We start from the raw sequence: 15,875 nt of genomic DNA, 5'->3' as shown, positions 1-15,875 counted from the left end.
GATTACCGGGTTAATCTACTGTCATTTGTGAATCCTTTCAGTGTCTCGCATGCGCAAAAAATGCGCACAAGCATTTAGATACCTTCATTTGCATAAAGAAAACACCATCTACATACAACCTATCCATAAATTTTGCATGTGTGTGTGTTTACTTGCATGCACACGTGTTTGTTCTTGTGGGTAGCAGCCTAAATCAGAATTAGGAATCCCCAATATGTTGACATGGCAACCCTGAGCTCTACTCGGCACCGGAGAAAGACATGGAGAGATTGGAATTTGCGTGTCACAGAGGAGGTGACTTATCACAGGTTCCTTCAAATCAGATGGATTGCAAATGCACAGCATGCTCATCGCTGAGGTTTCTGTCTCCCTGAGCTAATTAGATGACTGATTGTTTAGCGTAACACAAGCTTACACATACAATAACATGGATTAAAGCCTATTTAACATATTGGATACATGTAACTCATACAATTCTTTGAGTCCATGAATTTCATCTGCTTTTGCCTCAGTCAGCGGAACACTTGAAATGTTGGGTTATTTAATTTTATTTGCAAGTCATGCTTACTGCCTGTTCCCTCTTTACAACATCCTCTGCATATGCACCACCTAATGAAATATGAATGATGAAGGAAAGAGTATGCAGGAGTCGTAAAAAAAAAAGCATGAGACACACACATAGAAGTGTTCTTGTTTTCTTTCACCTTGCCCTTTTCATAACCATACATCAATCTTCAGTGCCTTAAGAGGCCTTTCACTCCTCCATCATCATTAAATGTGTGTGTCAGAAGAGGAGGCTGCTTTTGCATAAGTGTGCGTTTACTGCGTTCGAGTGGCATCTTTGTATTGTCTTAAACCAAACCTCCACAGTAGCAGACATAAAGCAGCCCGATGGCCTGGTAGCCCTCCGTCTGTGTGTCATTCTACCACCTCCTCACAATCCCGGCCCCCCGGGACTGAGCCTCCAGTGATGACTCATAATCACCCCACCTTCTCCTACTCTCTTCTCCCACTCCCCGTCTCATTTCTTTTCTCACTCGATTTCTACCCTGTCATCATGCACCCCTCATCCTTTCCTTAATTCCTCTTCCTCCTCCCTGCCCTTCATTTGTCCCCGCTCCCTTCTCTTCAGCTTCTTTATTCATCTCTTCATCCCATCCTCATCCAATCCTCTCTTCTGCTTCGTCTGCCCTTTTCTTCAACTCTTCTGTATTCTTCTCATCCGTCCTTTCTCTGCCACTTGCCTTTTCTGCTCTTCATTATCCATTAATATTTGTAGAGTTTTTAGATTTTCCTCTTTTCACTCCCTGTTTATCCTCAGATTTTACTTTCTGTTCTCTGCCACCTATCACTCATTCCATTCTTTTCACATTACCTCTCTTCCTTTCTCTGGGATAATGTCTGTGACACCATCTCTTGATCCTTATTCCTGGTCGGAAATATAATGGCTAGCACTGTTAAGCCACTGACATGTCACAGAGCCAATTATCCTCTTACTCTTTATGTCTCGGGCATGATAGTACCTCTGAGTGAGACATGAGAGAATATTAGATAATTGTATAACACACAAGCCACAAAAAATTATGGCATGTTTTACCTCTGCTTGCCACAAAATATGATAGTAAGTGAAGGTTTAATTTATCTAAACTCATATGTTAGCTATATTCTGCAAAAAATTCCTCCTGTGCCATGATGTACAATGTGACTGAAGGTATAGAGTTCAGTTTAGTTCTTCTGCTGCAGCCTCCTTTCCCCTCCTGGTTGCTTCCATTCTTCTGACTCTCTCCAGGTTTACTGTAAATCAAACTAAGGAGAGCTCTTTAATAATGTAACATATACAAGATGGAACATTTGATTGATATTGCAATTTAAAACAACTTGATTGCTTTTAAGATTTCACAAGTCTCCAAGGTTCAATACCTTACTGGTGAGCTGCTGCCCTCTTCTGGTGGCGGTGGGAGCTAACAACTAACGATTCAGACGCCCTCTTAACACTACATCACCACCACCTCCAGTAAAATGTTAGAATTATTTCAATTTTTTTCATCACAGAACTGACTAAATCATACATTTTAATAAAAACGACATGTTGCGACAAATTAAAAATAGATCCACACGCTATTTCTCATTTGGCATTTCTAAATTGTAAGTTTTTAGGATAGCTCTCTAATTATAAGTTATCCAGCTGCTCCCAAAATATCACCCCCTTGTTAAAATATATCATATATATATATATATATATTTTTTTAGTCACGGCATTATGTAGAAAGAGCCTTCTGATGCCTGTTTTTATTGAGTAAGAAGTACGTGTGTCAATAAACAGGGATTTGCATGACAACAGTCGGTCCGCTTGTCCAGTCTTTCTTCATTGGTCACGTGACGCCGTGCGGAAGTTTGTTTATTTCTTCTGCGTCAAGTTAGCGACAACTAGCATGAACAACAACGAAAGTCCAAACTTCCTGTGCTTAAAAGTAAAGTAAGACGGTGTAAATTCGTCATATGTATGTTTATTTTGAAAATTTTAGCCGGATATTGTGTAGTTCTTTCATATTAACTTGCTACTTGTTGTCCCTGTGAGAAATGTTATCCGTTATTAGTCGACGCAGTTACGGCTACTATTTCATTTCTGAGAGAAACGTGTGACTCGGTGAGTCTGACATTTGAAAACAATTAAAAAGGTAAGCGTATTGCACTCATTTAAAACTTCTTTTCTATTTCAACGTTGCCAGGAAATCTCCTAAGAACACAAACTCGGAACAGCGAACTTGTAATGGGTTCCGTTTCGGACGCTGACCTTTAGCTAATAGAAAATAACGCAAAGTAAAATGAAAACACATCTCTGAATCAGACAAGTTACTCTGTTTTGGAGTCTTTTTTTCCACTCAAGAGGAGTCAATACCTTTAAGTTTATATCCTAAATTAAGTGTTCACTTGTTGGGATACGTGTTTATCAGCTGCTAGAGGCGGCGGCTCCATAACTTCTGTTAAAAACAGAGGAAACGGACTGTCTGTCCTGCGGTGTTTGTTGTTTATTCATCATGTCTGCCTGGAGGCACCAATGAATGAACAGTTTGAGTCAGAGGGAGCTTGTCCTCTTTGCCTCATCATTATCATCTGTCAGCAGGTGGACCTGTAACAGGTGGTTGTCCACGATCAGCATGCTTTTCTTGATCATGGGTAGAAATAAAAGCAACTGAATTTTTGTGGTTATGGTGCAAATTTAGACTTATTCCACGTGGGTTAAAGACATTCATATTAACGACACTTAGCGCGACCTCTTGCATAGATAGATCCTCCCAATGAGTCACACGGATGTGTGGTGGAACCCAGCACTATGAAAATCCCGTTTGTTGTGGTCGAGTAGTTCTTATTTTGCCCTGCAGCTACCAAACAATTCATCAGTTCATGCCTTACTGAGCTTGTTTTGTGTATAAATAGATAATGTAAATGTTTTTTTTGCTCTCAGTGGCTTACTGAGAGTAATTTGAGTATAATAGAATGTTGATTGTCAGTGCAGATAAGTTTAATGTCATTGATTTTAAATTACCGAACTTCACTGGTAAACTGAATTATTTAGATCCTGACGAATGTTTGTGGCCCCTGACTTAATCCCTATTTAACCTGACTTGTTTATCTCAGTATATTCCAGAGTAATTTCTTCATGTTTTGTCAGATTTTTGTCGCACAGAGAGTGGTCTCTCTTTGCTTCACGCTTTCCTGAGATATTTCCTGTTATGTCTGTGTTATTTCTAATATTTTTCAATGATAATTACCTAAAATCTGTGGTGGTTTGTAGTTATGTGTGTCATACAGTGAGTTAATAAAAAGGATTATGTAAATCCTACCTCTGATTATCCTTTACATATGATGCTGCAATGAGTTGTGCAAGTAGGGGAGAGGGCAGAAGAGAGAAAACACAGCATGGATAGTCGAAACATTTTTTGAGTTAAGTTTGTGGTATGTCAACTGGCATGAACCTCAGGATTGGATTGGAATGGGTTGGATAATCTTGACTCCCCAGAACTAAACATACCCAAACATGCTTTGTCACAAGCTGATGACCCTGAGCACATCAATGGGCTCTTTAAATGTGTTTGGTAGTTTGTGGTTGGTTACCACGGGAAACGTCCTCCTGTGAAATGTTGCACTCAGAAGAGTTAGAGACAATTGTGTGCAAACTCAGACAGGGGCTTGTTCACCAGAGGACATTATTCAGATGCATTTCTTTACTGGCAGGACTGAGTCACTGTTCAGTTCTAATTGAAAGTGGGCTGAAAGCAGCAGTGTGATGGTTATGAGTCATGCCCCATGTGCGCCTGCTTATAAGGACATCACCTTGAGGGAAGTTTGAGGGTCTGTTACTTACTCAAGAGAAGCATATGGCCAAGGAACTGAAAATTTATAGCAATTCTGATGTGAGAAATTGGGCATATCCAACAGTCCAAGGCAAACAGTCTGCCCCCAGCAAGAAAACGGACTTTGCAAGCAATGGTATTGTTTGACTGGTGAATATTAACAATAAAAATAGTCACTGTATTCATTAGGTTGCATGATACTTGACAAATAAAGGCTAGTTAATTGTGTTGAGTAGGCACAAAGGAACCCAATAAATCTGCTCTTTATACACTGTATGTTCAATGGAAGTAAAATTATTATTTGTTTATTTGGTTTATTGACAAGATATGGAATCCCGCAGCTGTTTCCAGTGACCAAATCACATGAGGTCTGTTTAAAAAAAATCATAGAGCAACATTTTTTTCCACATTCAACCCAAAATTATACTTTAAATGATAATGCATTGTTGAAATTATTCAAAGAAAAAATGTGATGAAGCTAAAGTGGACCGTTTCCATTCAATACTTCAGCAGTATCTGTCTGGAGGAGGAAGCATGCAGCAAATACTGAGAAGAAAGCCCTGCCTACAGTTTAATACTGTTGCTCAATGATTTGATGCTTGTCGAGCAGTGGAAATCTGCAGTGAAGAGAAGGTAAGACGGATTTGGTCAAATATCAAGAAATCCTACAAGAAAGATCTTGTCATTTGCTTGGAAGCTGAAGCGTGGGCATCACACATAACTCTGAATAAGTCTACATGATTTAGTGTGGCCGCCACAGTCACCTGACTTGAATCACTGGTGACAGTTGAAAAAGGTGGTTTCAGCACATGAAGACAGGAATATTCCTGAAATGGAGGCTGTTCCTCAGCAATGCTGCTTGAATGTGGTTTATGGCTATGCGTCATGCCTGAAGCAGGTCACAGCAACAAATATTTGATCTGCAAAGACTCCTCTTAAAAAATTTGAATAGTTTTCAAACTATAGTTGTTGGCTAAAGTAACATTTTGGTCTTATATTGAGCAAAATATTTCCAATATCTCTTGCATTGAGGTATTTTACATTATTGTATTTAAATGGTTCAATTTTTGAATGTTTGGTAACACCAAAGTGATCATAAAAAGCATTTTTTGCTCAATGGAGTTGAATAACAGTGTTTCCAGCTGTACATTGCACCTAATTGATATTGGATTTCTCAGTCTAATTTTGTTGAAATATTTTTGAATTTAAAGTATCATCAATATAAATAAACTAGGTTAATCTGACTAATTTTCTAATAGCCTCAGAACCCAAATGAAAGTTAATTCATTAGTAGGGATTCATCTATTAACATGTACCTGTAATTATAAAACAGGTTTTAGCATAGTGAAAGTTGGAAAGAAAAAAGATGGCAGGGGCTGGATTTTATACATCTGGTGAAAAAATGATGCTGCAACGCTTACAGCAACATCTGCTGAGATATTATTTGTTACCCTCAACTATTATTACAAAATGCAGTGTCTGCTATATCATAATAAAGGATGCTTGATCAACCAGCAATTGATTTGAGAGCATGGTAATGACAAAGTTAATATTAGCCCCATACACCTCAGCAAAGCTATAGCCACACATGAACTTTTTCCATTTAGCTTGTTATCTTTGTAGCTCAGGAAGTTATGTTGATCAGATCTACGTCTTCTGTGCATTTTTCACCCAATTTAGGTTCCTAACCCTCCTATCACTCTGCTGAGTGATTGATATCAGATGACATGCATGCTTCCTCTTGGCTTGCTACTCTCTTTCTAGACTGGTAAAGCCTGTAAAACAAGTTATGGTTATATGATAGATGACAGTACTGTAATTATTAAGAAATATTTGAAATACATTATATGTATACGGGTTAACGTGCATGCATACGTAACAAGGTGTGGTCAATGTACATCTGCTCAACAAGGAATCAGATATACTAGTGTAATAGCACTGACATCATTTGATGATCGATGCTCACTTATACGTTTAATGTTGCCGCTGCAGCTTTTTGGGTGAGATACACTTATAGCCATAATAATTTCTTAAGTACAGTAAGAACTTTAGGGATAACATGAGGTTTATAATTTGAATTATGTCATTGATTATACCACATAGTTTATCAGAACTCTGGCAGTTAGATGTTTCCATTTGATATATTTTGATGTAACTGACACCAACATTTTCTCTAATGAATATGTGCCTGAATGCGTTGTTCCATACCCTATTGCTCTAAAAACAGTTTATTAAAATGTATCGACGCTTTTTTGAGGGATCCTTACAACAAACAGACAAATTAATCCTTGCAGAACCAGGCCCCTATTGTTCTTCTTTCACTTAACCGTCAAGTGTTCATTTTTTAACATAAAGACCCTGATTCACAACCCTTAGCAAAACAGGGTTAAGAGAAACTTTGGTTGAAATCATACATAAAATGAGTTGCTGCTTGTTACATCACCTGCAGATACAGTATGTTATGGTTCAGATAACTATCACAGACGTTCATGCGTTGGTCAACAAGTACAACAGTCAGGTCATTCATTCCCACAGCAGTTGGACGCGCATTTTTCTTTCTGCAGGAAATCGGATTAGATGCCTGGTTTACTTGAAAACATGAAGGTATTATATCACTAATCAAATCTGACCTAATTTGCTGGATAGAACAAGGGAATAGGCAAAAGTAACACAAACTGGAAGCTGGGAAAAAAATATTTTAAATTTTTTTTTTAATTTAACCTTTATTTATCCAGGTGAATCCCATTGAGATTACAAATCTCTTTTGCAAGGGAGCCCTGGCCAAGACGGCAGCAGCACCAGTTACAGTTACATACAGCAATTAAATTAAACAGATACAATATAAAACATACAATAACAGGGAAAAATCATCAAAGTCTAAGAAGGAAAGCAGGTACAGACTCCAGTGGAATCTGCCTCCATACCCTTCACCAAATTTTTAAAATCCCTGATCGGGATCAGCTTGTGAAGCTGTAGTTCCAACTGCAAATGATTCCAGGCTGCAGGAGCAGAAAACAAAAAAGCCTGTTTACATTTTAAACTAGTCGTCAGCTGCTACCTCAGCTGCGATCTTTTAGGTCTTCAAAATAACATAAAAATTGATGCTCTTAAATCTGAGGACTCTGACATAGTTAGCTGGTGGCAGCTGTTTTTGATTAAATATGAAGGGGTTAAAAAGGCTGGAACATAATGTCTGAGCTCTTACTCCAACAATTGCACGCACAAAAATTTATTAGGTGAGCTCTTATTTTAGAGAGTGTGAAAAGACCCCCATCAGCGGGCCCCCACCATGCATTCACCTCCTCCTTGTCAGTGTGTGTGTACTTGTCTGAGAAACAGAACGCCTCATTGTACAGGCAGCACAGACACTGTTATTGTAAGCTAAAGGGTAGGAGGGAGGGAGGGAGCACGGTAAGCGATCGAATGGAGTGATAAATTACACTCATTAAAATCCAAGTTGGAAGCAGCTAAAAAAAAATAAAATAAAAAAATGACATCCTGTAAAATATGATGTCAGTATTTGATGAGCGGTGACATTCGCTGTCCAGAATTTATGAATAATGTTTAGTTTTCTCAGAGATGAGTTCAGGTGAAAATCGTGTTGGTTCCAAAGTATCAACAATTAGATGAAAAGCGAGGTGTCAGTATATCCATCTGCATTTAGTACAGAAAAAAGCGAAAACTGGACATTTCTCATTGCAATTCATGATACCTGTCTATGCAGCACAACTTCCATGCCAATGTTTACTCCCTGTAATGCATGAAATTGCTCTTTACTCATATTTTAATGTCTTTATAATGACCTTTTCTACAAAACATCATCACCAAAATAATTTCAAGCCACCGTAATCACAAAATACATAAAATGACATCGTATGGAAAGGTTTATGAGCATAATCCCATTCAATGAACTTGTAATTAATATACAGTGGGAAAAAATAAACACACACACACACACACACACACACACACACACACACACACACACACACACACACACACACACACACACACACACACACACACACACACACACACACACACACACACACACACACACACACACACACACACACACACAGTGTATACTGTATACTGGAACTATTACTCCGACTGTAGACCAGCTGTTTATCCATAAAGACATGAAAAGAATTTTACATTCAGTCTTCCAGCACAAAACTACTTTACAGATAAAAAATGTATTTTCTTAACAACCTGCGTTTGCCATGGGCCATTTTTTTGTTTAAATTTTGTTGATGACTACACGCTTGCTTCATCCTATAATATATTTAACTCCTATTTCAGGTTCCTCTGTCACCTAGTTTACTTTATCTTAAAGTACTGTAGGAAATGCTTCTCTTGGATGTCTTTCATATTACTGTTTAATGCAGATAAATCTGGCATCTGTATTCTTTCTGATGTTTACATATAAAGTAAGTAGATCATCTCTGGAGTAGGTATGAGAATATGGTTTACTGAAAGTTTACCCATAGTTCCTGTACCATGATTGTAACTCCAGACTCTTAATGTGCCTCAGTAGTAATTGATGCTTTATGAATACTCATTTTCAGAGAGGTTGGCGTCAATAAGACTCTGACCCGCATTTCTACTTTCTGCAGTGTTCATCACCCACACTGGGATACTTTGGGAGAGAAATTACCCATAAATGTGTAAAACTCGTGTTTTAGATTAGTTTTCCTCATATCTGCCTCATAATAAGTTCTGTTCTGTATTTGCAGCCGTGCCTCTTGGGTCACATCTAACATTAGCATGGCATCTCTTAACTGTTGTGCACATGACGCAGTTGTATCTTTTAAATTAAGCTGGGGTCTCTGCATGATTGTTTGTGTTTAAAACAAAACTGAATGTAGCAGCGTAACTTTAGAAGAATTTCATGAGTTAGATTAATTTTACAAAGATGGAGATGATACAAGAAGCTTGATTATTGCAACAGCCTCTTCAGTCTCAATTTTGCAACCACAACTGTCTAAATTAGTATTTATCATCTATACTTCTTGATGGTGTTCCTCAGAGACATCCATGCGTAGACCCAATCACATTGAGCATTCATATCCCTCTGTGTGTGTCTGTTTTTCTGTGGGTGGGTAATGTGTGTAAGATTCTAACAATGGCAGAATGCTAAATGCTGAAGTGTTTCTGACTTCCTCATTTGAAAAGTAGGAAGTGCTGTTAATCAGAGAGACATTCACACATTTCTGGTGAGGTGCACTGTGTTTTCACAGGAAATGACATGCACTAATTTCAACACTGACCCTGGTGAATAGTATTTCTCGGACTGGAGATGTGAGCTGCTGCCAATATGTGAAGCCTTGTGTGTCTTAACACACCCAGCCGCTCAAGTAAATTTAATTTGATTCCTGTTACCAATCAGATTTGTTTCTGAAGCAATCAATTCTACAAATGCTGTAGATGCTGAACTTAATTCAGAGGTCAAAACTAAATCAGGAACATGAACTAACATTGTCTGAAATTATTATACTGTTGAATTTAATTTCTGCCGGTGTCTCTTGTGACTGATCTGGTTTATGCACCACAGCAGTTCTTCCTGAGTTACCAGGCACAATCATGAGAATGATGGGAACCGTCAGTGCCCGCTGTTTTCTAATCACAGCCTGATATTGTGACTGATTGTGATTGTGGTTTAAATGCCATCTTGAAGAACGCATTGCATTACAATACCAAAACCCTAGATCAGACACTGTGTTCAGAGAGAGCTGGGAAATGCTGGATGCTTTGTTAGCTCTTGTGAGCCCTTCACCTCCCGCTCTAGCTGATCTTTATTTCACTTTTATTGCCTTCAAGTATATATCCAGTGAGTTCATTTGTACATGCTACATGTATCAATCTGTGCCATCCCATATTGTTCTGTTGTGTGATAGTGGCATAATAATGTGCACCGAATTGGTGGTCAGATGTGTTTACATGCAACATATGGAGAGCAAGTATAATAAACTGACCTGAGCAGTTTCTGAATGTTCAACATATGTTCTGCTTTGTGCACACTTTAATGAAAACAAGCATGTTTTTGCAAATGATGAGGTACTAGCATAACTTCCTCATTTAATGAAGTGACAGTCAACCTCACTGAGGAAATTTTGTCATACAGAAATCAGAGGTTGTTGTTTTTGATCTATAAATGTTCACACTGGGATTCATATCGCTGTCATCATGATCATTTTATTATTTCTCAAAATAGTTTAGTATGTAGGAAGTAGTTTTCATCATCTAGTCGATAATCAGACTAATGTAAGACACACTTGTCCGTTTCAGGAACTAAAACAAAGATGTGACTTCATCTCAATCTAAAAAAAATATTATTTTGAGCTGATGCATTCTTTTTTGAATCTTCCTCATGATAACTTGTGATTACGCCATATATTTCCTGCAGTGGCGGAACGTTTTTGACAGCCATGTTGTTTTTTTTCTTCCACAGATACTGTGATCTGCTTTGTCTCCAGGGAGTTACCTTCGCACGTTTACTCCCACACATCTGTTATGTCTCAATCAGAATCCTGTGCCACTGTGTGTGACTGGTTATGTGTGCTTCGTCTGGAACAGTATTCGGAGGCATTCCTCAACGCCGGGCTGGAAACATTACAAAAATGCCGCAGCCTCACACCCGATCAGTTGGAGCAGATGGGCATCACCCTCCCGGGCCACCAGAGACGCATCCTGTCTAGCCTGAACAAAACTCTTTGTAATAGTGACTCAGTGACTCAGAGAGACCAGGGGTTGGTGGAAACTGGACACGACAGTGCAATTCAGATTGAGAGGCCTGTTCCCATCCCAGTAGACGAAAGGGTGAAAGGAGATGGAGAGACACTGATACCTACTCCTAGAGAGAGAGAGCGACCCGTCCCTAGGGGGCGACAAGTGTCCAGGATGAAAGAGGAAGGAGGAGATGGAGGAGAGAAGAAACCACTTTCTGCACAAACACCAACAGTACCTGGAGGAAGAAAAGAGGATGGAAGTTATGGAGGAATAGAGGGAGAGAGGCAGCGACCTGTTCCTAAAGAGAGGACAAAGTTTCTCTGCATAACACCAGTGGACTGTCATCCCAACTATCCCGTAACTCCACATTGTGACACTGCTTTACCTCCTGTTCCCCCACGAAGTACCCCAAACTGTCCTCCCCAGCCTTTCACCTCTCCTCTGAGCCCCTCAGCTCCTGATCGAATCTCTGTGTCCCCTAAACTGCACAGACATGCCCCGACTGTCCACAGTGGGTGTGTTTCCCACAATTCTACCCCCACCAGCACTCCTGCCCACATTCCAACACCCAGTCTCTCCTTTGCCCAAACTCGGCCACAGACATTACCCCTTCAGCTAGATGCCCAACATTTGGGGAGTGATGGAGGAAGAAAAGCTTCACACATCTCACCCATTAAAAGCCCCAAGCGTGACAGAAATGCTCCACCACTTCCTCCCAAAGTAGGTGCATTGCCTAAAAGCCCCCCACCAGTCCCACAGCGGTTTACTGCACAGTCCCCTAAGAGCCCCAGGTAAGGCTATTTTTTTTTATTACTATGAATATTGCAGATGCTCTAGACATTTGTTGTAAATTTACTGTGGAATCAGTGCAGTAATTTAGCATATTAACATCTGACAGTGCAGTACAATACCATGACAGGGCAGTTTTCTACTGTTGTTTGTTTTTTTCCTTGTTTGTCTATTCCACAAAATTAAAACAACTGTATGAATTTCCATGAAACTCATGGTGTGGTTGGTGGATCTTGAAATTACTCATTTAACTAAAGCAGATTCTGATAAAGGGGATGCTCAAGGAATTTACAGTATTTCCTCTACTTTTCAGTTTGATTTTTAACATGTTCATTAGTTATGTAAAAAAAACTCATATGAAGGAAGGTTTGTAGAGGTATGTGCTGTGGCTGAGTTCCAATCTGGTTATAGGCAGACTTTCTAAACTCTACATTCTTTTTTTTATAAGATTCTGAACTACTCTGCTACCATGTATTGAATGAGATGGAAAATGCATCTTTTACTAAACTTTAATTGCAGATTGGAAACCAAAACTGTTACTGGAGAAATTAAGAATTATAAGAACAGTTTGAGCCCTCTGGCATACTTGAGTGCACCTTAAAGCTCAGTACAGCCTGTTGCATACTCAATTACCTGAAAGAGGCCTGTTTAACTGAACCTGATCTATGGTCTGTTCTATGGTTGCTCATATATACTGTATGTTGGGTTTGTAAGTTTTTCTTCCCAGTTTTTGTGGCATCCCTTCCTTGCCAACATTCTTACATTGCATGTTTTGCAGGTTTGCATTTATTTGCATAGTCTTTCGACCACAGTGACCTTTGAAAAATCTTTTATAACAGCAGACTATACAGTAATTGTTACATTAGTTTTACTGAGTCAGTTAATGTTATATCATTACGTTTGTGTAGTTCTGCCTGATGGTAAATTAGATTAGAATGTTTTGTTTCTTTTGGCGATGATTTGTTACCACTGAGGGAATTTTCAGCCTTGCTTCAGGGTTAGGAGTTGTGACAAATGCCATTGCTCTCTGTCTGCTATTCGACGGGAAACAAGCTGAGAGAAAGGGAGGAAGTTACAATGGAGAACAACATGCAGTGCAAAATAGTCTCTCTTTGGGAGCTGAGACTACGAAAACTTCAAATAGAATAGTGATTTTTTTTTTGTCTGAGCCAGCAAATAGATGCAGTTTATCTTGGTTCCTTGTCAGTGTGCCTAGTTGGCTCCTCCCATTTATTGTCCGGCCATTTCCTCCATTTTTAAAAAATAATTTCCTTCATGTGAGTTTTTCATCATTATGGAAGAGGAGTCCTCTTCAACGCGTTGGTACAGGTAATACTCATTAAAATCAAATCTGTTTTGTCATTAACACAACCTCCCTTTCCCTTTCCTCTTTTGTTCAGTGTCACTGTGTCAAACAAGGAAGCCTTTCTTTCTTGTTTGTTTTAACGTTTTTTGCCCTGTCATAGCTCTGCTATGCTGTCACCAAACAAATCTGTCTGCATTTTACATGGACTAGAGTATGGTGCTTAGTAAGGTTATGACCTGAACAGTAACCTGCTGTCTGATGGGGCTGTATGTGTTTCCAATAGAATTGGACTATTTGTCTGTGAGGAAATCAGGTCAGATTTTGCAAAGGCACTCTGGGAAATTTTAGCTTTCATAGAACTCAGATATTATAGGTTCTCTCTAATCTTGACTGTTCTTATCAGAGCAGACCTACAGCTAAAGTTATGTTATATTAATTTATTTTATTAGACAAAGAAGGACAGCATTAAACATTTATGCTACTGTAAAATGATTCTAATTTGTAAACAAGACTGTCAATGAAATGCTCATTAGCTATTATCATTTGATCGCAGGGTACAGTAGAAAAGGTTTGCAGAGCACAAGTTCACACATGCAAAGTGTGGGAAGACAGGGGGGTGCTCATTATTTCATCAGCCTACTGTCATCAGTTAGCTGGGTGATATCAGGTTAAATATAGCATCTAGTTAGCCCCTTTGAGAAAAAAGAGGATCTGTCTCAATAGCTTAATTTCCTGCCTTGTTTATCTTGAGTTATTTATAGTTTACAGGTACATCTTTAGATTTGTGGTTTTAACATCAAATATAAATTTCTGTCTGTTTCTGGAAACCATGTGGACAAAAATACACTTTATGTACATGAATCAATTAATTTATATTGCATATATTGTATAAACAAATTTTTCGTTATTTCATACAGACGTGGTGGCACAACCATGAACGACCTCTCAATATAGCTCAAAATTAAACTGCTTTAACCAATTATTCAGTGATGCAATTTATTTCTTGTTCTGACTTGAACAAAACCAGTATTTCAAACAATTAAATGTTTGCATGTTTGGGCTCAATCATTTTGTAGTGTGTGACTAATATCACACTACAAATCAGTGTCAAATCAGTCATAACTGTAATGAAGAAAGTCTTAACATACAGTCAAATGAAGAGGAACATTCACAATTCGGAATTGGTTTTAATCAGACTTACCCTTGTGTAATAGATTATATAGATCTGTGTGAGTGTGTGCTTGTGTGTGTATGTATGTACATACAGTATATGTGTGTGTGTGTGTGTGTGTGTGTGTGTGTGTGTGTGTGTGTGTGTGTGTGTGTGTGTGTGTGCGTGTGTGTGTGAGAACAGCATGTCTGTGGTGCCACATGTTGTGTTATTTGACGGCTTAGAGCTGTGTTGTTTACATGAATGCCTTGCGAGGTGAGGCAAGTTTAAACTTGCTGTTTAAACCAGAAGTTGGGAGGGAGATCCAGGCAGTCAAGCAGGTAGCACAGGCAGGCTGGTTTTGCCACGGATCTGGAATCCCTTTTTATACTACGGAAGAATGGTCCTTTTTCAGATTATCCCTTTGGCTTAGTTTCTTTTCTAAAAAGCTCTACGTGACGTAAATTCCTGACTCATGACTCATCTCCTTTGTTCCGTGTTCGTAGAATGAAACTCCTTTCGCGTCTTTTCAGTTTTCACTACGGATTAAGACAAGAAGAAGCAAATATAATTTTTGGATAATTTCACTCTGATCGTTGATTGCATTATTGGACTCAGCTCCTGATCTTCAATCTTCTCTTAAACCTCACAGCTCCTCTCCTGGTCAGACGGTCTCTGACGAGATGCAGAACGACCAAAGTCTGCGGATTCTGCCGGATCTAGAAACCTCGCAACAATCCACTCCACCTGACAGTCAGCCAACTACGCTTCTTAAGATTGTCTCCCAACCTCTCCGTGATTCCAGTGAGTAGTAGTACTGGTATTGTGTTTTCAGCATGCAGTACATATATATGATTACTATTTGTGTTTATAAATAATACAATATATTTCCTTCCCCCTGCGTCAGCATATGATGTACCCAGTGATTGTTCTGATGAGTACGAGGATCCTGGAATGCTTTATCAAAATGTTGATCAAATGAACCCACTAGACCGGGTAAGTGACATTGTTCCACTGTGTTCAACTCTTTCCAACTTTACCTCCATTGTGGTGTTTATGTCAGCTGTTTCTTTTCATAGGATGTGACCCCTGCATTGTCTGAACAGTCAAAGGGGCAATTTGTGTGCACTGATGATAAACTGTTGGATGATGAGTGAGTCATTATACACACACACACACACACACACACACACACACACACACACACACACACACACACACACACACACACACACACAACCTATTAACAAAAGTTGAAAACCACACTCACGCTGTAAAATGCGTGAATTTCCCAGTTTGGGATCAATAAAGTATATCTGTCTAACCATCTAAGAGAAAAAGACAATTTATAACCACAGAAATGCTCAAAACTAAGTCCTCTAGAAGAGTTTAGCTTTTCTATTTCATCGTGACTTTGCAAAAAAAGTTTAACCAATGTATATTTAGAAATTTCAACATGTAGATTTATGTTAAACATAAATTATTACTAAATATTTAGGTTCATTCATTAAAGCGAGCAAGTTGTTCAACAGCACATATGATT

General features: G+C 38.8%; 1 protein-coding gene across 4 annotated transcripts in view; it reads left to right on the top strand.

Annotated features, from left to right (window-relative positions):
• The first annotated feature begins 2,567 nt into the window (after nucleotides 1–2,567).
• The window catches only part of LOC137596263 (arf-GAP with Rho-GAP domain, ANK repeat and PH domain-containing protein 1), a 42,486-nt gene continuing 29,178 nt past the window's right edge, over nucleotides 2,568–15,875 (top strand). For 2 of the 4 annotated variants that reach the window (XM_068316601.1, XM_068316598.1), the window contains exons 1-5: nucleotides 2,568–2,678; nucleotides 10,810–11,878; nucleotides 14,985–15,136; nucleotides 15,240–15,328; nucleotides 15,412–15,485. In XM_068316601.1, the coding sequence (XP_068172702.1) occupies nucleotides 10,872–11,878; nucleotides 14,985–15,136; nucleotides 15,240–15,328; nucleotides 15,412–15,485 (1,322 nt within the window). In that variant the 5' untranslated portion in view covers nucleotides 2,568–2,678; nucleotides 10,810–10,871. Of the gene's footprint in view, nucleotides 2,679–4,865; nucleotides 4,989–10,809; nucleotides 11,879–13,110; nucleotides 13,206–14,984; nucleotides 15,137–15,239; nucleotides 15,329–15,411; nucleotides 15,486–15,875 lie in introns of those variants that run through there. The other 2 variants (XM_068316600.1, XM_068316602.1) reach the window with 2 other exon arrangements.

Source organism: Antennarius striatus, chromosome 6, assembly GCF_040054535.1.
Source record: "Antennarius striatus isolate MH-2024 chromosome 6, ASM4005453v1, whole genome shotgun sequence".
Lineage (NCBI taxonomy): Eukaryota > Metazoa > Chordata > Actinopteri > Lophiiformes > Antennariidae > Antennarius > Antennarius striatus.
The sequence above is the reverse complement of the archived record's forward strand: the minus strand, read 5'-3'. Positions and strand labels throughout refer to the sequence as shown.